This window comes from Nomascus leucogenys, unplaced genomic scaffold (assembly GCF_006542625.1).
Source record: "Nomascus leucogenys isolate Asia unplaced genomic scaffold, Asia_NLE_v1 Super-Scaffold_391, whole genome shotgun sequence".
NCBI classification, from domain to species: Eukaryota; Metazoa; Chordata; class Mammalia; order Primates; family Hylobatidae; genus Nomascus; species Nomascus leucogenys.
The window spans coordinates 525,535-549,358 of NW_022097988.1; the positions used below are offsets into that span (position 1 = coordinate 525,535).

At 39.3% G+C, this 23,824-nt stretch overlaps 1 protein-coding gene across 3 annotated transcripts in view; it reads right to left on the reverse strand.

The window, feature by feature from the left end:
- The window catches only part of AP2B1 (adaptor related protein complex 2 subunit beta 1), a 134,245-nt gene that overhangs the window by 63,268 nt on the left and 47,153 nt on the right, over positions 1-23,824 (reverse strand). For all 3 annotated transcript variants that reach the window (XM_003281364.4, XM_003281365.4, XM_003281366.4), the window contains exons 10-14: positions 21,552-21,667; positions 18,219-18,384; positions 16,325-16,423; positions 10,988-11,247; positions 4,019-4,211 (exon numbers count right to left, since the gene is read on the reverse strand). In XM_003281364.4, the coding sequence (XP_003281412.1) occupies positions 4,019-4,211; positions 10,988-11,247; positions 16,325-16,423; positions 18,219-18,384; positions 21,552-21,667 (834 nt within the window). The remainder of the gene's footprint in view (positions 1-4,018; positions 4,212-10,987; positions 11,248-16,324; positions 16,424-18,218; positions 18,385-21,551; positions 21,668-23,824) is intronic.

Here is a 23,824-nt window from a genome sequence, read left to right on the forward strand (position 1 = left end):
TATGAAAAAGGAAGAATAAAAATATCTTCTCATGAATATCAAGTTTTAAGATAGAAGAATAGAAAATGGTTAGACAATCCAAAATATAAAATGCCCTCAATTTTCAGTCTCCAATTATGGCAAGTAAGCAAGGATAAAAAGGACCCTGGGACTGAGCGACCATATCTAAATTGGTTAAATTCAACTTCCAGTCAACTTCTGACACAGAATATCATAACCTCACAGAATATCATAACAGAAAAATATTCAGGGGGAAAAGAACAAAGGTAAAGTCAGAGATATCTGTTTTTGTAGGAGGTGCCAAAGAGGATCTTGAGAATATGATTCTTCTGTGGCGGTCACTGTCTTGGCTTAGAGATCAGTCTTTAACATCTCTACCTAACTCCATTTGGAATTTCATTTGGTTTAATGTTCTCAACCCTGGCTGCAAAATTAAAATAACCCAGGTAACTTTTTAAAAATAGCAATGTCTAGGTCCTGCCTCCCAGAGGTGTTGTTTAATTACTCCTGGACTCAAGTATTGGTAGTATTTTTTTTCTTTGTGGTTTCAATGGCTAGAGAGCATTTTTTTTAAACTGGTAATCATGTGGGACCAATTCTGCAGATAAAGTTGAGAACCATACAGTCATTAGGAACCAGGCAATACTTTGTTAGCAGTACACCACTGACCTCTATGGGTGAGGTTCTGTTAGAAACCCATGATAAAAGTAGTACCAACAGTCTAGTGGCCTGGTTGATAGCCTTCCTGAAATGATCACTGAGCTAACCTAAATGCTGCTTCCCAAACCACCACACAATTCTAACCATGGCCATATTTTAAACAGGGGTTTGGGTTGAATTCTACCACTCCTAGCTACACTATTCTCCCTACAGGGCAAAAGAAAGAGCTTTAACAAAATAATTTAATAAGTTTCTTGCCCTCTGAATTAATTTAAGGGAAAGGAGGAGCCGTCTTTCCAGAAGTCTGTTTACTACTGAAGTCAAGAGAAAAAGGGCCAGGCGTGGTGGCTCACGCCTGTAATCCCAGCAATCTGGGAGGCTGAGGGACGTGGGTCACCTGAGTTCAGGAGTTCGAGACCAGCCTGGCCAACATGGTAAAACTCCGTCTCTACTAAAAATACAAAAAATTAGCCGGGCGTGCTGGCGGGCACCTGTAATCCCAGCTACTCGGGAGGCTGAGGCAGGAGAATCGCTTGAACCTGGGAGGCGAGGTTGCAGTGAACCAAGATCACACCACTGCACTCTAGCCTGGGCAACAAGAGTGAAACTCCACCTCCAAAAAAAAAAGAGAGAGAGAGAAAAAAGGAAAAGGTAACTGAGCATCTAGGTAGCTATAGTTCAAACACTAAACTGAAGTGGTTCACAGTGGTCACAAGATATTCTATGTCCTTACTATGCAAAATGTGGCCCATGGACCAGCAGCTTCAGTGTCACCTTGTCAGAAATGCAGACTCTAGGTCTCACTCCAGACCAACTAAATCATCTCTCGCAGGCTCAGTGTGCTGGCTCACACACCTGTAATCCCAGCACTTTTGGAGGCCAAGGCAGGGGGATTGCTTGAGCCCAGGAGTTCAAGATGAGCCTACGCAACACAGTGAGAACCCATTTCCACAAACTAAACAAAACAAACCCTCTCTTGTACAAAATCTTTAGAGATTCAAGGTATATAATTTATTTTGAGAAGCACTCTGTAAGGCAAGGATGCATTCAAAAAATGGCTTTGAGGATTAATCTCCTCTTTAGGTAATTTGCATAAGAACAATAAAAGCATTTTAAAAGTCCACTGCTGCCTTAGAAACTCATCTTCTTCCACACAGCCAAATTTAGGTCTTCCTTGTGATGTTCTCGAAAAAGGAACCTTGATTCCCTGAGTGAATATATATTTAACCACATACGGATCCAAAGCAAAAATAAGGGCTTTAATTTCTTCTCATCTTGATTTCTGGGATATCTTTCAATCTCAGAATAAGCTGAAGAAAACTGCACTGCAAACAATTTCTGGGGCTATAACACCAAGGATACCATTTTAAATCCCAAAGTCAGGAAATGCTAAAATTTAGAGTTACATAAAAACATAACTGGGCCTATCTAGCAAAGGTTGCATATTTAGAAATCCAATTAGAAAAACAACAACTTTCCCGTCCCCAAAAGAATATCCCTCATATAAAAAAAAAAAGAAATAGGCCTGTGTGCAACTTTGGCTACTATAATCCAAGCAGGTTCTAACGGCTTTTCCCTTTGATACAATACTTGCAGGAATTCTAATGCAGATGACTGGGCAGCTATGTAAAATATGATGACAAAATCCATTGGTTTTGGAGTTGGCATGAGCTAATACAAAGTCAAATGAAAATAACATGTCTCTTTTTTTCTATGCTTATAGTGGGTCAAGCAGGGTCCTGGGTCTGGCAACATTAAAAGGCAGGGCCTCTTTCTCCCCTCTATCCCTTGAACTTAGTTTGTTTCTCATTCTTAGGTTCAATGAGTCCACCACGTAGTAAGCTTCCCCACCAGGGAATGTAATAAACTTGAAGAGGATGCAATATTTAACTTGTGGTTGAATGTGAACAGAAAATGAACAGCTATTTCAATTTTATAAGGGATTCTTAGGAGCCTCCATGAATATGTAAATATTTGTCACTCTCCGGAGTCTATAAGGAGGCTATACAGCAATATAAGTAGAATGATCATATGAGGAAGCTATTCTGTTTATATAATCAGTCAGTTTCAATCATTAAAGATATGAATATAAAAGGTATTTCCTTATATTCCCAAGAAAGACAACAGAAGTGCTCATTTGTGTCAATATAAGCTGGAGTCCACAGTTTGGTGAATGTATAAATTCTAGAAGCAGTGATTTTCCATTAGTAAAATACACAACCCACAGAGATATGACTATAACCCTATTTCCTTAGACTCTCTGCTAGCCAAAAAGTAAATGAACCTCTACTGGCTGGTATAAACCCCAGACATAAAACTGTTCATAAAGTAGAAGAGAAGATGCCAGTATATGCTGCAGAGAGTGCAGTTGTTTTGTGTCTGTCATCTCTGAGAACACATATTTTCATATCTAAGATGTCAGCCCTCCAATGATATTGGTAAATAAATCGTTGTTGGGCATCTTTATAGTCATTGGGTTGACCAAAATCTCTTTTGCAAGGGTCTAGCTAGAAAAGCCTCTCTAATTCCACCACAGTTAAGTACCTACTATGTAGGCAGTCATGTAATAGACTTGTTATTTTTCTGGCCTTCTCTTCATAGATTGATGGTCACCCTTAAAGTTCATTTATCTTGTACAGAAACAAAAAATAATTTTGGTTCCCACTGGTGGCAAATGTTCGCAGGTATTCTGGACTTTGGAGCCTTTTAGTATTAGAATCCTGGAAGCTAATTAAATTGGAAGTATGATAGAATGGAGTAGGTGGGGAAGAAGGGAAAAAAAGAACCAATCAAGCAGCCCTTCCCAACTGTAGTAAAGGTACATTTTCCTTAAAAAAAAAAAAAAAAAAAAAAAAAGGCTGCCTCAAAACCTTTCAGAATTAGGGTATAAGTAAATAAAATATTAAAAAGGCAAAGGTTTGAAAGCCTCAAGATAGGATGATTTGTGTGAGGTCACTTTAATGCCATTCAGGTCAAAAGGAGAATTTATGTGGGCTATCCAGAGTTAAGAGCTAGGAACAATAATAAACTCTGGAAAAGACACTAAACATTAAAATTGCTGAACAATAGGATGGTTACACGTCAAAAGTTCTATTTAGAGGCAGGACAATGAAATAATCCCATACACTTGCAGACATACCCCATTACCAATGATGAACAGTATTAATTATAATTTTGTCTTACTAAAGACAAAGAATATAATTTTTGTCTTACTAAAGACAAAGAATCCTGTCCTTTATCAAAGGACATTACTGCTCATCAAGGAAAGGTCTAGTTCTAAAAAGCTGAATAATTTAAAACTGTCTAGCATATCAAGAACTAAAAATAACCAAAAGAACAAGGGAAGAAAGATGCTTACCAGACTATCTAGTCCTCCTCCTAGGAGATCCACTGCTCCCATCTGCATGGAGGACACCTGTGGCACATTGACTGGGGGACCGAGGTCAAGGTTTAAAAGATCCCCTAGAAGATCACCTTGAGAGGGGATAACCTGAGGCTGTTCCAGGTTTGTTGCAGTGGTAGTGCCAACAGGGCTGTCACCTGCATCAGTGCTAAAGTCACATGCACATAAAATGGAGAAAAGAGAAAAGTCAGTTTCACCTAGGACATAACATGGCAACAATAGTTAAACATATAGCTATATTAACTATCAAATACAAAGGGGAAAAACCCTCTGATTTTATAACCATTTGTTTATGTTCATGAAAAGATACTAGCAATTCTTATTTTTATCAAAATATAGTTGCTAAAATGAAAATAAATTATATTATGTAAACCTTGTCAGTTATATAATATAATTGGTCAATTTTCATTACATCTATGAGGGAACACTGTAAGGAGAATTCTATGGTTCTCTGTAGAAACTGTAAAATATATGGTTCCTGCCCTGAATGGCTCACACAACAACAAAAAAAATCAGCATTTACAAAATGACTAAAAAGCAAGTTTACTGTGCAACAGCAGAAACACGTATTGTGTGTCTGCATAATTGATAGGCTATGAGAGAGAAACACAACAAAATCAACGGTGCTGATTCTAAAAGCTTCTCGGAATGGTTTTATGAGGAACTACCAGAAAGAAACCTCCAAAGAGGAAGAGAAGGTTTGTACAAAGGCACAGAAATGAACAATTTGACTTTAGGGGTGGTGAAAAAGTTATATCGGCAGGAGCAGAGTTTGGGATTGGTAAAATTTGGAGGAAGAGAGAATAAGGAAAATAAAACTTTGAAAACTAGTCTGGAGAGTTGATTTTTTTTTTTTTTTTTTTTTTTTTGAGACGGAGTCTCGCTCTGTCGCCCAGGCTGGAGTGCAGTGGCGCGAACTCGGCTCACTGCAAGCTCCGCCTCCCGGGTTCACGCCATTCTCCTGCCTCAGCCTTCTGAGTAGCTGGGACTACAGGCGCCCGCCACTGCGCCCGGCTAATTTTTTTTGTATTTTTAGTAGAGACGGGGTTTCACTGTGGTCTCGATCTCCTGACCTTGTGATCCGCCCACCTTGGCCTCCCAAAGTGCTGGGATTACAGGCGTGAGCCACCGCGCCCGGCCAAGAGTTGATTTTTTATATGATAAGAAATGCAGAGTCACTTTTATTTCTTGAACAAAGAACAGAAACTAAAAATAACATTAGAGGATCATTATTCTAGCACCTGTGTGTATAATGGACTGAAGTTAGGAGAATGGACATGAAGATCTGCTAAGAGTAATCTAAATTGCTACTGTAATCAACTATGTATGAAATAATAAAAACTCAACAAGCTATAAAAATAAAGTGGTGAGTTTCAAGACATGTTAAAAGGACTAGGTAGGAGAAATGATCTTTTCAATAAATGGTGCTGGGTTAACTGGATAGCTATATGGGGGAAAAATGAACCTTGGCCCCCTATGGTTCACAAGGTAAACAAAAATTGAGATAAATCAGACATAAATGTGAAAGGTAAAACCTAGTTGAAAACCTAGAGTAGCATCTTTATAAGCTTGGAGAAGATAATGGTTTCAACAAAAAGCAGTAGCCACAAAAGAAAAAAAGTAATAAACTGGACTTCATTAAAATTAAGAACATGTCTTCCAATGACACCATTAAGAGATTGGGAAAAGATATTCTCTACAAACTGAGAGAAGATATTCACAACACATATAACTAACAAAGGACTTGCATCCAAATTATACAAGGAATTCCTACAAATCATTAAAAAAAAGACAAATCATTAAAAACAGGCAAGTTGCAAAAGAGGATACAGTAACATGAAAATGTGCTTAGCAACTTTACTCATCAGGAAAATGCAAATTAAAACCATAACAAGACACCACTATACACTCACCAGAATGGCTAAAACTAAAACTAAACTACCAAGCATTGCTGACAATGTAGATCACCTGGAACTCATACAGTGCTAGAAGGAGTATACACTGGTACAACTGCTTTGGAAAATTGGCAGTGTCTCCTACAGCTAATTAGAAACCTATTCTATGATCCAGCAATTCTACTCCTAGGTATATGCCCAAGAGAAATATGTACGTAAATCTACCAAAAGACAAATACAAGAATATTCATAGCAGCCACAAACTGGAAGCAACCCAAGGGTGCAATAGAAGATATAAATGGTGTATTCATGGAATGGAATATTACACACCAATAAAAAGGAGCAAACTACTAAAAACACAGATTAACCTCACATTATGTTGACCAAAAAACACAAGACACAGAAGAGTAAAAACTGTAGGTTCCATTTATATCACACTCAGGAACAGACAAAATGAATCTATAGTGATAGAAATCAGAACAGTGATAATCTCTGGAGTGTGCACACTGACAGTAAAGGAACATGAGGAACCTTCTAGGGTGCTGAAAATATTCTATATGTGATCAGGGTAGTGATTATATGAGTGTATACATATGTAAAAATTCATTGAGCACTAAATGCTAAGATTAGTGAACTAATCTATTACTAACAGATTGGACTAATCTATTACCTAATAGAAGCAATAATGTTAATATAAGTAACATGAAGATATTCTCCACTGCATAAGCTTACGTCAGACCGGAATAATCCACTGACAGCCTAATATTAATAAACAATATAATAAGCACCCTATTATTTATACTGTTAATCCAACACAGGTATGCCCTAAGGAAAGATTACAAAAAGTAAAAGGAACTCGGCAAATCTTACCCAGCTTGTTTACCAAAAACATCACCTCTAGCATTACGAGTATTAGAGGCACTGCCTGCCCAGTGACATATGTTCAACGGCCGTGGTATCCTGACCGTGCAAAGGTCAGGCAATAACCTTAATGCTAAGGTTATTATAAATTAGACGTCAATTTAAAAAGCAAAATTCCCACCAAGAAAATTCCAGGCTCAGAGGGCTTCACTGTGAATTCCTCCAAACATTTAAGGAAAAAGTAAAGCCGATCTTACATAAACTCTAAACGAGACCAGAGAATGGCAATTGAGAAAATCTGAAAGTAGGTTAGCCTGCTTATTGGATGATATTAAGTAATTATGTCCAATTTTGTTAGGCTTGATAACATTGTAATTTCAAGTCTTTATCTATTAAAGATACCAAGTACAGTACTTATGGGCGAAAAGATACGAGGTCTGGGATTGGATTTAAAATATTTGAGCCACCTCAAAAACAACTGTAGGGGCAATAAATAAAATAAGATTGGCAAGATACTGATAACTGCTAAAGCTGAGTGATAGGTATATCCAAGTTTGTTATACCATTCTATCTTGCATATTTTAAGATTTATATGATAAAAAGTAAAACAAAACAAAACAAAAACAAAACAAAACAAAAAAAACAGGCGGGCACAGTGGCTCACACCTGTAATCCTAGCACTTTGGGAGGCCAAGGCGGGCAGATCACCTGAGGTCAGGAGTTCGAGACCAGCCTGACCAACACTGTGAAACCCAGTCTCTACTAAAAATACAAAAAAATTAGCTGGGAGTGGTGGGAGGCGCCTGTAGTCCCAGCTACTCAGGAGGCTGAGGCACAAGAATCACTTGAGCCAAGGAGGTGGAGCTTGCAGTGAGCCAAGGTTGTGCCACTGCACTCTAGCCTGAGAGACAGAGGAGCAAGACTACATCTCAAAAAAAAAACTAAAAAAATTTGTAAAAATTTAATTAAAAAACAAATGTTTTCTTTTAAAAAGCTAGGTAAGTTTTGACACAAACAAAAACTAAGAAGCAAAAGATTAGCTAATAATCACAGGGGAATCTAGAAGGATGACAGGAAAAATTATATGTGCAGGTTTCAATTCTGTTAAGTAAGAAAAACAAGTAGAGAAGCCTGACAGAAACAAGGGACTGGGCTGGGCACGGTGGCTCATGCCCAGAGTCTCAGGGTAGAGCACTGGGCTCAGTAATTCAGAACCTGTTCATATTCCAGCCGGGCGCAGTGGCTCACGTCTGCAATCCTGGCACTTAGGGAGGCCAAGGCAGGTGGATTACCTGAGGTCAAGAGTTCGAGACCAGCCTGGATAACATGGTGAAACCCCATCTCTACTAAAAGTACAAAAAAATTAGCTGGATGTGGTGGCACACGTCTGTAATCCCAGCTACTCAGAGACTGTCGCAGGAGAATCTCTTGAACCTAGGAGGTAGAGGTTGCAGTGAGCCAAGATTGCGCCACTGCACTCCAGCCTGGGCTATAGAGTGACAGTCCGTCTCAAAAACAAAACAAAACAAATAAACAGACAAACAAACAAACAAAAACAAAACCAAGGGACTGGCAGTCAGAGCTAGAGAAGTAAGCTTGGTTAGAAATTCACATACACATCTCAAGTGAAATCATGAGGGTGTGGGGCAGTGTAGGATGGTGGTAAAAGCAGTGGATTAAGTGTTGGCTCCATTAATTACTAGCTGCATAATTTTCAGAAAGTGACAACCTCTGTGAGACAAAATTTCCTCATCAATAAAATGATAACAATATCACTGAAGCATAAGGTTTTATTAAAGCAAGGATCAACTGAAAACATGGTCTAAATGGTAAAGCTCTGTAATATATTAGTGGTCAGTGGGTAATTTCCCTAAGGGAATACGTAGAGAAACACAGAAAGAAAGGGTTCAGGTTGAACCTTTTGATACAACCAAGATGAATAATCAGAGAAGAGAATAAACATGGAACTGCAAAGATTAAAGACAGAAATACAATCTAGGAAAGCTGATTTACAAGGAAAGTAAGTGTCCAGGAAGCCACGATGAAAAGGCTTTAAGAAAGAAGTAAAAAGGGGAAATTATTTCATACACCTGGCAAGAAATACATAAAATCTTTCACAGAGTATTCTCTACACATGAAATTCTGTCATCTTCTGATGTATACCATTTAGAAAACATGACAGAACACATGGTTCTATCAGTATGCCTAAAAAAAAAGGTAGAATAGGTATCATGCACTTATTTTTCTTCACTCTAATGGAAAGGAATGAATAATATGAGAAGATAAAGTGAGTTCAATGAAAAGATATAAATGATCCTAAAGATTCTACAAGAATATGACACATCATTATTATACATCTTTCTCAATGGAAAATATAAGAAAATTAATATAAAGACATTTCCAATTTTAAGGGAAATAACTGCGTAACTGTCATTAAAGCAATATTTTTTAAAGGTGAGATTTTTCTGAATTAGACAACTATTTACTAACTCACCCCCATAGAGCAGCTGACAAGTATAAGCACTGTAAGCAATACCCAAGTAAAAATCACTTCTCTCTTTCCCAGATGATTTTAAAAGACCTAGCGAAGTGAGTATTTTTAAACCTGTAGAAGATGCAGAATAAGGTTTTAAAGTGTTGCTTTGTTTCCTACGAGAGGTGTATCACTTATTAACCTTACATTGCAGAAGAGAGCTAGGTAATGTCAATACTATTACAGACATGTCATTTGCAGCAACATATCATCCCCATTTATATCAAAACAGATTTTCCTTGTATTTGCATTTTCTTTAAAAACACAAAACATGCACAAATGACAAAAAGGAGGTTATCCAAAAAGGAACCATAAAAGAAATTGTGAAGATAAGAACTTAAAGGCTATTAATCAGATAAAGGCCTTATGTAAGACACTTTCTTTTTAGACAGTTTAAATGTTGGTTCTCTCCCTGTGTTTAAGAAAGCGCTGTTTTTGTTTGATGATTCATTTCCCCACTTCCATGTGAGGGTTAAAAGTTATCAGGAGGCTAGACACAAACACGGTCACAGAGGGAAGTTACAACAGAAAATCCATATCTACATCAAAACTTGAAGCACAGACTGGGAGAAATTCTCAGAAGTTAAATAGTCTCATCTATAGAATGTTAAACACGCTTGCCTGCAAGGAGAAACACCCTAACTTACTATAAGGACTAATCCTTATGAAGTTCACATCTCCTCTGGATTAAAATTATAGCACCTGCTGTAAAACCAAAGATTCAACTCAATTATGAAAGATTAATAATCTCCTTGGGTGTTGCTGTTTCTTTTTCCTTTATCTGTATCCACAGTCTATTTACATAGAGCCCAAAATGCTGACCACGCCAATTTGTAAAGCAATAAATCCTACACTTTGGCCATCCACAAAAACCACTTAAACAATAATATACATTAGACAATGGTACAAGACACTCATTAATAGAAGCCCAATTATTCTAACTACTCTGAGAGGAAATCCTACTTCAATCAAGGTCTATTATGATTGATGAAGGAATCAGATTCTGAAAAGATTCTGAGATACCCATTATAAGAGTTTATCAGAGTGTTTCTTCTTCCTAATCAGAATTTTAAGATAGCTACAAAGCCAGAGCTCCATGTTACCCAAGAGTCTTTTCATAACAATTTCCTTGCTGATATGGCCAATTTAAAAGGTACAGGTAACTGAAAAACTAAGTCCACATAGAAGTCAGGCTTTTTTTAAAAAAATAAAACAATACTGAAATACTATTTCATTAACAGCTTTACAGCGTAAGTTATACCTGCTAACTATCCAGAAGGCTCAACAAAAGCTACAGTAAAGGATCAAGATGGCTAAATGTATACACAGGCTTTTTTCCAAGTTTTCAACTATGGGGTTATTTCTAGTCTCTTCTTACTGCAGACTTAAGCAACTTTCAGACTTTATCAATTTAGAAGGTCTTCACCACAATTTTCTAAAGCCATCATGTACTCCTAGATTGGAACACAAAGGAGTCTTTCACCCATTTTATGTGTGGTCACTGGTATTCAGATGGAGCTCCCTGGGGTTGTATAGTAGTACAGCAGTTCTTTTCCAGACTATAAAAGCATAAAGAAGACCAACTCTGTCTAAACAGAGTCATTTCTCACTCAGAGACAGTTCACACTTTCTTACCTCCCATGATGAATTGGCAAGTGTTTACGATGAATTCCATGACTTCCTTCCACAAAAGCATTGGGAGGCTTATGATACACAGAGGCCAAAGAACCAATGTGGCAGATTAGCTCATCCAGCAGAGTTGGCTCAATAAGGTCCGTCTCCTCAGAGATCAGTGGCTTCTCAGACAACACTACTTCTTTAGCTGTGACAGGGTCAGTTGAGAGAAGGCGCCAATAAATATAGCCCCGGTCTCGAAGGTCAGGATTATCAGAATCCTAAAGAAAAGGCAAAGGCAAGGAGGTGGAGATGAAACTATTCTCCATACAGAAACCCAAACTGCTGGATTTATCATCAACCAATGCTGTAGTGATTTATGCAGACTGGGTATTAAGAAGATACTTCAGGCTGGATGTGGTAGCTTGTAGCTCATGCCTGTAATCCTAACACTTTGGGAGGCTGAAACAGGCGGATCACTTGGACCCAAGAGTTTGAGATCAGCCTGGGCAACGTGGCAAAACCTTGCCTCTACAAAAAATATAAAAAATCAGCAGGGCCGGCCGGGCGTGGTGGCTCACGCCTGTAATCCCAGCACTTTGGGAGGCCAAGGTGGGCGGATCGCTTGAGATCAGGAGTTTGAAACCAGCCTGGCCAAAATAGCGAAACCCCACCTCTACTAAAAATACAAAAATTAGCTGGGCTTGGTGGCACGTGCCTGTAATCCCAGCTACTCAGGAGGCTGAGGCAGGAGAATCGCTTGAACCTAGGAGGGAGAGGTTGCAGTGAGTCGAGATCGCGCCACTGCACTCCAGCCTGGGCAACAGAGTAAAACTCTGTCTCAAAAAATAATAATAATAATAAAAATAAAAAAATTATCAGGGCGGGGTGTAGAGCCGCATGCACCTGTAGTCCCATCTACTCAGGAAACTGAGGGAGGAGGATCACTTGAGCCCAGGAGGTTGAGGGTGCAGTGAGCCATGACTGCACCGCTGCACTCCAGACTGGGCAACAGAGTGAGACTCTGTCTCAAAAAGCAAACAAACATGTTAACTCAATATGGTTCTAATATAGTCATAATTCCATAATCTCTAATGTTTCAACGGATGTAACTATAAATTAAGATGGGTTAATCCTAAGACTCAAATTCAAACAGAAATAAGGAATAGAAAAATAATGTTTAATCTGGCAAAGGTTAACTGGTTGAGACGGCCTTAGGACATAAAAACTTTTTAAACTGGGGCTGGGCGTGGTGGCTTATGCCTGTAATCCCAGCACTTTGGGAGGCAGAGGCAGGAGGATCACCTGAGGTCAGGAGACTGGGACCATCCTGGCTAACACAGTGAAACCCCATCTCTACTACAAATACAAAAAATTAGCCAGGCAAGGTGGCACATGCCTATAATCCCAGCTACTCAAGAGGCTGAGGCAGGAGAATCACTCGAACCCAGGAGGCGGAGGTTGCAGTGAGCCGAGATTGTTTCACTGCACTCCAGCCCGGGCAATAAGAGCAAAACTCCATCTCAAAAAAAAAAATTTTTTTAACTGCTTTAAATATTAGCAGGCTTATTAATAACATATATTATATCTTCCATATACTGTACCCATACCTTCTTCTTTCATTCAAATATTTATTAAGTATCTTCTGTTGAGACACTGGCTAGGCCCTGGAAATAAAGAGGTAACAATACACTGCCTGACTTTAAGGAGCTCACGTAATATTAACTATTTCAATAGAGTATGAAAGGTACTATTATCTAAACAATCAAAAACTGTTAAAAAGAGGACATAACTGCTTCCAAAAGGAGTGACACTTGAATTTGGTGGTCTTGTTTTGTGCTATGGTGGTTTTTAAATAATTGTATACATGTTCATGGCTAAAAAGAAATTATTACCAAACACACCACATCACAATTTTTAAGTATGTGACATAAAAAAAAAATCTCCCCCAATTATCCAACCCTTCTCCATCTCAATTCCCAATCCCCCAAATAGCCATGATTAGTAATGTGGTATGTATCTGTCCAGACGGGTCTCACACACACACACACACACACACACACACTTATTTCATATAAAACCAGTTTCATATTATATATACTGTTCTGAAGTTGCTCTCCATGTTGATGCATACGACTGCCCTTTTCCACTGTAATGCCCACGGCACCATTAATTATTAGTCCACTATTGAGGGACATTTAGACTTGCCAATTTTTCCCTTTCTACCTTTATTATTGCTTTATTTTTATGTATGTATGTATGTATGTATATATGTATGTATGTATGTATGTATGTATGTATGTATGTTGAGACAGTCTTGCTCTGTCACCCAGGCTGGAGTACAGTGGCGTAATCTCGGCTCACTGCAACCTCTGCCTCCTGGGCTCAAGCGATCCTCCCACCTCAACCTCCCAAGTAGCTGGGATTACAGGCGTGTGCCACTATGCTCAGCTAATTTTTGTATTTTTTGTAGAGACGAGATTTCGCCATGTTGCATAGGCTGGTCAAACTCCTGAGTTCAAGTGATCCGCCCGCCTGGGCCTCCCAAAGTGCTGGAATTACAGGCGTGAGCCACAGCACCCAGCAGCATACTTACTGTTTTATGATAACTTCTCAGACTTCATTAATTAATTGGACAGAAAAAGCAAGCCTCAGTCAGGCTCTGTGGCTCACACCTGTAATCCCAGCGCTTTGGGAGGCCAAGGCAGGAGGATCACGTCAGGTCAGGAGTTCAAGACCAGCCTGGCCAACATGGTGAAACCTCATCTCTACTGGAAAAAAAAAAAAAAAATTAGCCGAGTGTGGTGGCATGCACCTGTAATCCCAGCTACTCAGGAAGCTGAGGTAGGAGAATTGTTTGAACTCGGGAGGCGGAGGTTGCAGTGAGCCGAGATCACGCCACTGCACTCCAGCCTGGGTGACAGAGCTAGACTCAGTCTTGAAAAAGGGCAAGCCTCGAGAAGTTGCTTATTATTTATAGCATGAAATAATCATCCACAAAGACCTTAAAACTAGCAAACACACATATACATATGGGCTTATGCTCAATATTGCTTCAGGCTGGGAATATGCATTCTCCAAGTCATTCTTAACCTTCAGACTAGAGAGGAAGCATACCACAGTGGACAAGACCATGGACAAGACCTAGAGCCAGACTATCTGAGTCTGAGTTCTAGTTCTGCCCAATAATAATTAGGCCTCTCTGAGTTTCCTCATCTATAAAACAGAAATCGTTTTCTAACCCTTACTAGGATTAAGTGAGTTTCTAGCCTGTCCTGTTCTAGGAAGCTTACGAAAAATGCATCTAAGGCTAAAGAGCATTAATTAAAACCAGAGTCAGGAAACTGCATACCACAATGGCCTACACAGTTTTCATGGGAGATTGTTAAATGTGATTCTAAGGTTTCAAACAACCAATATGGAAAAGAAAGCTGATCAGGCATGCTACACTGATACACAGAAAAAATCCAAAACTTGTTAGGAATTTGATGGGGCTTCATAAAGAAGAAAACATAATGAAGTAAGTAATGACTCTGATAACAAGCTAACAACAGATCCAAATAGGGTAGTTTCCCATGATGACTGTTATTACTACAGACTGATAGTGTTCCCGTAATTTAGTAAAAGCAATTTTATTAGGGGTCAAAAACAATGCAGTCCAGGTATCCAGATGTCTATTAATAAGGCTTGATTCAGAGGTGAATTTCAGACTATCTTTAAGAACAGCACTACCTTGTGACCTTTAAGCAATCCTTCCTAAATACTTTATCTCAGTCAAATTTTGATAAATACTTAAAAGGCAATGAGACTGAGTTTGAAGTCTGGCCAGAATCCGTAGTACAGCTCTCCTATGGTGCCTGTTAAATACAAACACATAGGCCTTAACAGACAATGATGATAAGGTTGAGAACTTGTGAAAACAGAGGAAACTACTAAACATACTTGCCTGAATATTTACAGTAAGCAGAGAGGAAGAAAGGCCAAAATTCTCTTTAGAAATTGTTTTGACAGAATGTGAGCTGCTCTAATTCTGTCATTCTATGTGACCACTTACAGCAAGCTTGTCCAACCTGGGGCCACATGTGACCCAATACAAATTCGTAAACCTTCTTAAAACATTATGAGATTCTTTTGCGATTTTTTTTTTTAGCTCATCAGCTCTTGTGAGTGTATTTTATGTGTGGACCAAGACAATTCTCAATTCTCCTCCCAATGTGGCCCAGGGAAGCCAAAAGACTGGACACTCCTGACTTAGGAGTTTAAAATTAAAACATGAAACAGAGTAAAAAAAAAAAAAAAAAAAAAGCCGGCGGTGGGAGGAATAAAGAAATTGTTTTGAATTCATCTTAGAGATTCAAATGGGATCCAGACACAGGAAATTAGAATGCTCAATTCAATACAGATAATATTAACCATTGATGTTTATAATTGCTTTGCTTCAGGCAGAGGAAGATGCTTAAGAAAGTTTTTAAAATACTTCAAAAAGCTCATACAAATAAATTTTTTTAAGTTGTAATAACAGGAAAAATTATGGCTCAGAACTAGGCAAAGTACTGTGAAAGGGTTTTAAATTTTGATTCCACACCAGTATAAAGGTATGACAAAGACAGAAAAATGGTAAACTGGATATCTGAATCATATTCCATTTGCAGACACACATCGTAACCCTGACAGCCTGCTAAAAAGCCAACCTGTTAGCAAATCCATTTAAGAACATTACTAAACCATCAATGGACCGATGATCATTATACTAGTTATGCTAGAAAACCTAATTATTTTGATTTCTGTGGATCTAATATAATGACCTGATCTTTAAAGCCAGCTGCCACTTTCCTGGGATCAGAATCCATCTAAACTTCTTTTCTTCTGACCAAAAAAATCAAATTAATTCCAAGGAGATCCAAATATATCAAATAATTCAAGGAAGCAACATAAGCACTTAATTTCTGTGAGAAAGGCAACCACTCTGGAAGGTAGAACAATGCATGAAATTTTGCTGAGGCATCTATTATCTCCACATGGTACTTTCATTTGAGAGCTGAAATGAAGTCACAGTGAAGCAGGTACTATCAGACCATGTCATTTTCATCTAAGTATGTCCTTCACTAAACTAAGAGTCTAGGTTCAATTTTCATGAATTATGAAAACTGGAGTCAGTCAACTCATTTAAAAGCCATACAATTAGCTACAATTCAGTTGAACACGTAAAAAGGCATTGTTTTAATATTTTAACAGGATCTACAGGCCATACTTCCTTCAAATAAAGCTTCCCCAAATGAATCCCCTAGGAAGAGTTTCACAATTTCCTACAATTTGAAACAAGACAAATCAACATCTTGCTTTTTCCAGATTTCTTACCTGTGTTGCCAAACTCAAGACCTGCTGGACTAGCTCCTGTGTTTCTGATGGCTTCTTGAGAAATAGCTTCACTATGGCAGTAAGCAGAGTGAGCTGCACCTAAACAGACATAATTTGTGACAGAGTGAAAGAATGGCACTGGCATTATTCCCTGCCATCATCTCCAAAGTAGTGTTTCCCCAACTATGAATTACTATGGAGCCTTTCTGATTTTGGTTAAGAGACAAAAGGCTGAAACTCAATCAATATCAACAATAGCAGTCAAAAGTATTCATGGGAAATACAAAGGTATTCAACTGAAAACTCTTTCCTTTTATCCTCGAAACGCATTTTTGGCACAAAATATTGCTTGTTTCTAAGCCAGATCGTTACCTGTGTTTATTATTATTATTATTACTGTTATTATTTTGAGACAAGGTCTCCCTCTATTGCCCAGGCTGCACATTCATAGCTCACTGTAGCCTCAAACTCCTGGACTCAAGCAATCCTCCTGCCTCAGCTTCCCAAGTAGCTGGGACTACAGGTGCAAGCTACTACAACTAATGTTTTAAATTTTTGTATTGTTTGTAGAGATGTAGTCTTGCAATGTTGCCAGGGCTGGTCTCATACCCCTGGCTTGAAGCGATTCTCCTGCATCAGCCTTCCAAAGTCCTGGGATTACAGGCATGAGTAACTGAGCCTGGCTTGTATTTCTTAAAGTATATGTTAACATACTGATGGTGATAAAATTGGCTCCTGAGCAAGTCTTTCATTATTTACTTCTACCAAAAGCTACAATTTGGGGGGAATTATGGAATCATCTGTCACACTGGGGCAAGAGCCAAGACAGTAGAATTATGTCAGATTACAGCCTATTAGGAGTTGGCTGCTAAACCACAAAGCTATTGACTTGTACATACTCCTTGAATTAGGTCTGTTAAAATTGCTATAGTAGATTACATACATGATTTTCTATTTGCTTTGAGTACAAATGCCAGGAAAAAAGGGCTTAATAATTTATCGGTTTCCTGGTCCCATGGCTCTAATTTTGGTAGGCGAAAGTGAGAAGCAGTCTCAGAATTTTCATCCAAAGATAATCTTTTCAAACCTCACCACAGCCTCTAGCGAAAATCCCTGCTATAATGAGTCACAGCCATTACTAACAGAAATGTGTAGTCATTCTTAGGTGATAGAAAATAAAAAAGTAGTGGTAACTACTGCTGTAAGCCAGTGGTTGTCAAAGTGTGGTTCTGGATTGCCAGCAGCAGCATCACCCTGAACCTTTTAAGACATGCAAATACTTAGGCACATCTCAGACCTACTGAGTCAGACACTCTCAGGCTGAAGCCCAGCAACATGTGCTTCAAAAAGCCCCCCAGGTGTTAATAATGCTCACTGAAGTTTGAGAACTACTGGTCTGAGTTATGTAGGTTTTTAACATTAGAAATCAGTAAAACTGGCCAGGCAAGGTGGCTCACACCTGTGATCCCAGCACTTTGTGAGGCCGAGGTGGGTGGATCGCCTAAGGTCAGGAGTTCGAGACCAGCCTGGCCAACATGGTGAAACCCTGTCTCTACTAAAAATACAAAAAATTAGTTGGGAGTGATGGTGGATGCCTGTAATCCCAGCTACTCGAGAGGCTGAGGCGGGAGAATCGCCTGAACCTAGGAGGCAGAGGTTGCAGTGAGCCAAGATCCTGCCACTGCACTCCGGCCTGGACAACAAAGCGAGACTCTGTCTCAAAAACAAAAACAAAAAATCAATAAAACTGAAAAGGGACATCCCTGTTGGGAGAAAAATGAACACACTATATGTAAATAGAGACACAGAAGAAACTGCCTATAACCTTTGCTTTCTCTGAAATCTCCCCAAAGACATCTAAAACTACTAGGATAGACAAGAGACGAGAACTTACCTGGGTGCTTTCATCGTGAAAACCCTCCAGGAAGCTTTCTAGTAACTCATCTGCATTGTCAATTCTTTCAGCATATTCTCCCACAATCCAAATCATAGCTGCTCGAGCATCTGGCTCATCCAGCGAGTCTAAGTTCTCACATAGAGTGGCAATGATACTTTCATACCTGATGTGAAAAAAATGAACTATGGTTATCGAGGGCAAAACTAAGAACTATATTTAATAGTGAAGGCTAAAGGCAAAACCACAAAAAAGGGACCCTAAACCAAACCACCAAACTGTAAAAGCTTTTAGTCAAGAGAACGAATAGGTTTCAAGTCAGAAGATTTTAATGACTTAAATTTCCCTTCAATTATTTTCTAAGACCTAGACCTTAAAACCTTTATAAAAATTCAGCAGATGTTCTTTTGTTTTGTTTTTTTGAGACAGGGAGACAGGGTCTCACTCTGTCACCCAGGCTAGAGTGCAGTGGCATGATAACAGCTCACTGTAACCTCAAACTCCTGGGCTCAAGCGATCCTCCCTCTTCAGTCTCCTGAGTAGCTAGGACTACAACTGAGTGCCACCGCACTCAGCTAAATTTAAAAAAATTTTTTGTAGAGATGGGGGTCTTGCTTTGTTGACAGGCTGGTCTCAAACTTGTGGCCTCAAGTGATCGTCTCGCCTTGGTCTCCCAAAGTGATGAAATTACAGGTGCGAGCCACACTGTCATCTGTTCTTTTTACAAGGAAAAATTAACCTGTGGTGTAAGATAATACCACTACCTTGTATTTGTAACAATCTTTCATATAAGTAGATTAGAAAATTTTCCTATTGTTCCATTTTGCCTTCATGGTAGACAGGAACAGAAATTCCACTTTATTTTTAGGCAAATGAAGTTAGACAACAACAGTGTGCAGACAAGAAATGGTAAATCTGTCCCTTAATCCACTTATCTCTCCTTTTTATAAAAGAGATCTTTCTTTTTTTTTTTTTCTTTTTTGAGACGGAGTGTTGCTCTGTCGCCCAGGCTGGAGTGCAGTGGCGTGATCCTGGCTCACTGCAAGGTCTGCCTCCCGGGTTCACGCCATTCTCCTGCCTCAGCCTCCAGAGTAGCTGGGACTACAGGCGCCCGCCACCACGCCTATTTTTTTAATATTTTTAGTAGAGACGGGGTTTCATCATGTTAGCCAGGATGGTCTCCATCTCCTGACCTCATGATCCGCCCACCTCGGCCTCCCAAAGTGCTGGGATTACAGGCATGAGCCACCGTGCCCAGCCCCAAAGAGATCTTTCTTTATGTTAGTTCTTCTAAAGGTGCCTGCACTGACTTATTTCTCCAAAGAAAGAAGTAATTCAAATATTTATTTTTACATATCTATAGCTCTCTCAGGCTTACCATGTTGAATCCATCCCCTTGGCTAATGTAGTTTTAACCATTAGAATGACCCTGTATAGTAAATTAGATGTGGACAACTAAATAGCACACTTAACTAAGTATCTGCCTACTTTGACTTATTAAACCAGGCTCTTGATTGCTTTCTTAAACGTAAACTGTCCTAACTCCTTATAAACCATAAACCAGAAATGGACACATTTCTCTACCAATCACGTTCAGATACACATCTTCACCCTTAATAAGTTTAAATGTCAGGCACAGTGGCACAGGCCTGTAGTCCTAGCTACTGGAGAGCCTGGGGCAAGAGGATCACTTAAGCCCAGGTGTGTGTCCAGCCTGGGCAATACAGTGAGATCCTGTCTGAAAACAAACAAAAAAAAAGTTAATTAAAAAAAGTTTAGGCTGGGCACAGTGGCTCATGCCCATAATCCTAGCACTTTGGGAGGCTGAGGTAGGCGGATCACTTGAGGTCAGAAGTTCGAGACCAGCCTGGCCAATACGGTGAAATCCTGTCTCTACTAAAAATACAAAAATTAGCTGGGTGTGGTGGTAGGCACCTGTAATCCCAGCTACTCAGGAGATTGAGGCAGGAGAATCTTTGAACCCGGGAGGCAGAGGTTGCAGTGAGCTGAGATCACGCTACTGCACTCCAGCCTGGGCAACAAGAGTGAGACTGTCTCAAAACAAAAACAAAAACAAAAAAAGTTTAGAAACTGACCCTCTTCTTTATTGGGAGAGTAGTAAAAGTATGTGGTTCTCTTTCCAAAATAACTACTTCTAAAATTTTAAAAATAAACACAGTGCTTAATAAACCACTACCTTGCCAAAATATATCTACTAATTCTTGAGCCCAACACTAAGCTAACTTACTACAAGCTGCTTCATTTAACATTATCTTTAAAGACAATCAGAAGCGGGCCGGGCATGGTGGCTCATGCCTGTAATCTCAGCACTTTGGGAGGCTGAGGTGGATGGATCACCTGAGGTCAGGAGTTTGAGACTGGCCTGGCTAGTGAAACCCCATCTCTACTAAAAATACAAAAATTAGCCAGACATGGTGGCACGCACCTGTAATCATAGCTACTTGGGAAGCTGAGGCAGGAGAATCACTTGAACCCGGGAGGCGGAGGTTGCAGTGAACTGCGATAGCACCACTGCCCTCACCTGGGCAACAGAGTGAGACTCTGTCTCAAAAAAAAGACAATCAGAAACTTTGGCATAAGGTATCTCTATGAGTGTAAGACAAAATGAGATTTAAGATGCTTATAAAACCTGCTTTTATTTCATTTTCAGATTCCTTAATTACTTGTTTTCAAAAATCCAATCTAAAAAAGTATTTTTGCTTCATATACTAAGAGGCCTCAATCTGAAAAACTTGTGAAGTGAAAATGTAGATTTTTTTTATATCTGTATGAGAGTAACTACAATACTTCAGAAAAGGCATGAGACTGATAATCTGTTATATGTTCTGTAATTCTCCACAATGTAGTAGGTAACACGCAAAGTGAATAGCACAGCTGTTCCCTTCCTGGCTTTTGTGGTAGGGTGCTATATGATATATCACCCAAACTTACACATTTCTGAGAAGAAAAGGTGCACAATCATTAATTATGTCTGGATAACAGGTATAAACTGAGATTATGCCTGAACAACCTAGAATATATAAATATCCTATTTAACAGTAACTTTGCCATCAAAGAATCTGGTTAACTTTAAAACATGCCAATAGACAATGCATATTCAGGCAGAGCTTCAATTCTTCCTAAAGAAAGAAAGTAGAGTGAAAACTCAGGTTTTAATCCCTGTGCTAACCATTTTATGTTTCCTATTTTTAATAAAGTATCCTATTATCACCAGGAACATTCAAAAGAGTAATTCTTACCTAGGCAATTTCAAAGTGCTTTAAACATTTCCTAAGTAATTTGAGAAAGAGGGGTAAAAGTATTTGGACATACTTGTTGGGGTATTTGCGGAAGATGTCCCTGATGACAACAATCGCTTCTTGGACCACATAATTCACTTTGGTCTGGATTAGATCAAGCAATGTGCTTACACAGCGCTCTGCAGATTGCTGGGAAGAAAAATACAAAAAATTAGAAGTCAGATGATCTCTGCGATAACACCATCTCAACATAAAAATTTTGAAACATGCAGGTGCATCAACTAAACTAAACTAAATGATCAGGCACTTAATTTGACCAAGCAATACTACAGGCTAGATATCAAGCTATATGATACAGTTTTATTCATTATTTGAACTGATAGGTGAATCAGTTCAAATGAAACCATTGAATACAAACAAAAGGATGTTCCTCATGATGTATAAACATTTGAAAAACATTTATGTCAGGGATATTAATTTTCAAAGAAAATTATCATCTCAACCATACTGCTTTTGATTTAAAAAAAAAAATTACTACCAAGGCCGGGAGTGATGGTGCATGCCTGTAATCCCAGCATTTTGGGAGGCTGAGGCAGGTGGATCACCTGAGGTCAGGAGTTTGCGACCAGCCTGACTAACATGGTGAAACCCCGTCTCCACTAAATACAAAAAAATTAGCCAGGCGTGATGGCGCATGCCTGTAATCCAAGCTACTTGGGAGGCTTTGACAGGAGAATCGCTTGCACCTGGGAGGCGGAGGTTGCAATGAGCTGAGATTGCGCCATTGTACTCCAGCCTGGGCAACAAGAGCAAAATTCTGTCTCAAAACAAAACAAACAAACAAACAAAAGGCCAGGCACTGTGGCTCATGACTGAAATCCCAGCACTAGCACTTTGGGAGGCTGAGGCAGCTGGATCACGAGGTCAGGAGTTCAAGACCAGCCTGGACAAGATGGTGAAACCCTGTTTCTACTAAAAATACACAAATTAGCCGGGCGTGGTGGCAGGCGCCTGTAATCCCAGCTACTCGGGAGGCTGAAGCAGAGAATTGCCTGAATCCAGGAGGCAGAGGTTGTAGTTAGCCGAGATCACACCACTGCACTCTAATCTGGTTGACAGAACGAGATTCCGTCTCAAAAAACAAAACAAAACAAAAAACTACCATTATGGCCAGGTGCAATGGCTCATGCCTGTAATCCCAGCACTTTGGGAGGCGAGAGGTGGGTGGATTACCTGAAGTCAGGAGTTCCAGACCAGCCTGGCCAACATGGTGAAACCCCGTCTCTACTAAAAATACAAAAATTAGCCAGGAGTGGTCACACATGCCTGTAATCCCAGCTACTTGGGAGGCTGAGGCAGGAGAATTGCTTGAGCCCGGGAGACAGAGGTTGCAGTGAGCCGAGATCATGCCACTGCACTACAGCCTGGCCGACAGAGCGAGACTATGCCCCCACCCCCCACCAAAAAAAACTACCATTACAGCGGTATGGCAGAGGAGTAGGAGTGACATCCAATCACTGTATATACAAAAAGTCCAGAAAGAGAGAAACACACACACCCATCTTGGATAGCCAAGAGATAAAAGTAAGAAGAATAAGCCATCGTAGGAGGAAAGAATAAGAATTAAAGAATAAGCCAAAGTAGGAGGTCTTTAACTGAAGTTCATGGATGAGTGGAGATAGCAGAGGGTGTCTTTAAACCTATTGAAATGAAATCGCCAAATTTTGTAGGAGCTTTCAAGCATATTTTCCAGTGAGTGGGTCTACAACTTCCATTACATTTTCAAAGTTACACATGATCCAAAACACTCCAAAGAACTGTAGTACTCGACAATTTACCAATTTTGGGGCTATGAAACTTAAAAGTCTATGGCATTAGATAAACAACAATTTTCCATAGCCTATAATTAATCTATAACATGGAGTTTTATCTGTTAATCTTTTATTAATGAAAAGAATATGAGAGAATACAGGTGAAAAAACAAATGTACAGAAACTATAAGTGATCATTTTTAAAAGAGAGAGATACCAGAACAGAGATCCTAAAAGTAAAGGACCAGCCTATCATATATTACAATGTACTATAATGGGTCACCCCATTATGTGCCTCCTGATAAGATGCAACAGGAAGTACAGAGAATCACCCAATAGGTATTCTTGCTAAAAATTCTAAACAAGAAAATTACCAAGCCTCTAGATTTAATTATCTAAAGAGGATGGAGGAATAGATAAAACAGCATCACTAAGGTACAACCAGCCAAATCCAGACTGTGGGAAATTCTGTAAGCCTAATGACCTAGTTCCTTCAATACCTGGCACCAAAATAAGTAAGTAAAAAGACTTAAGA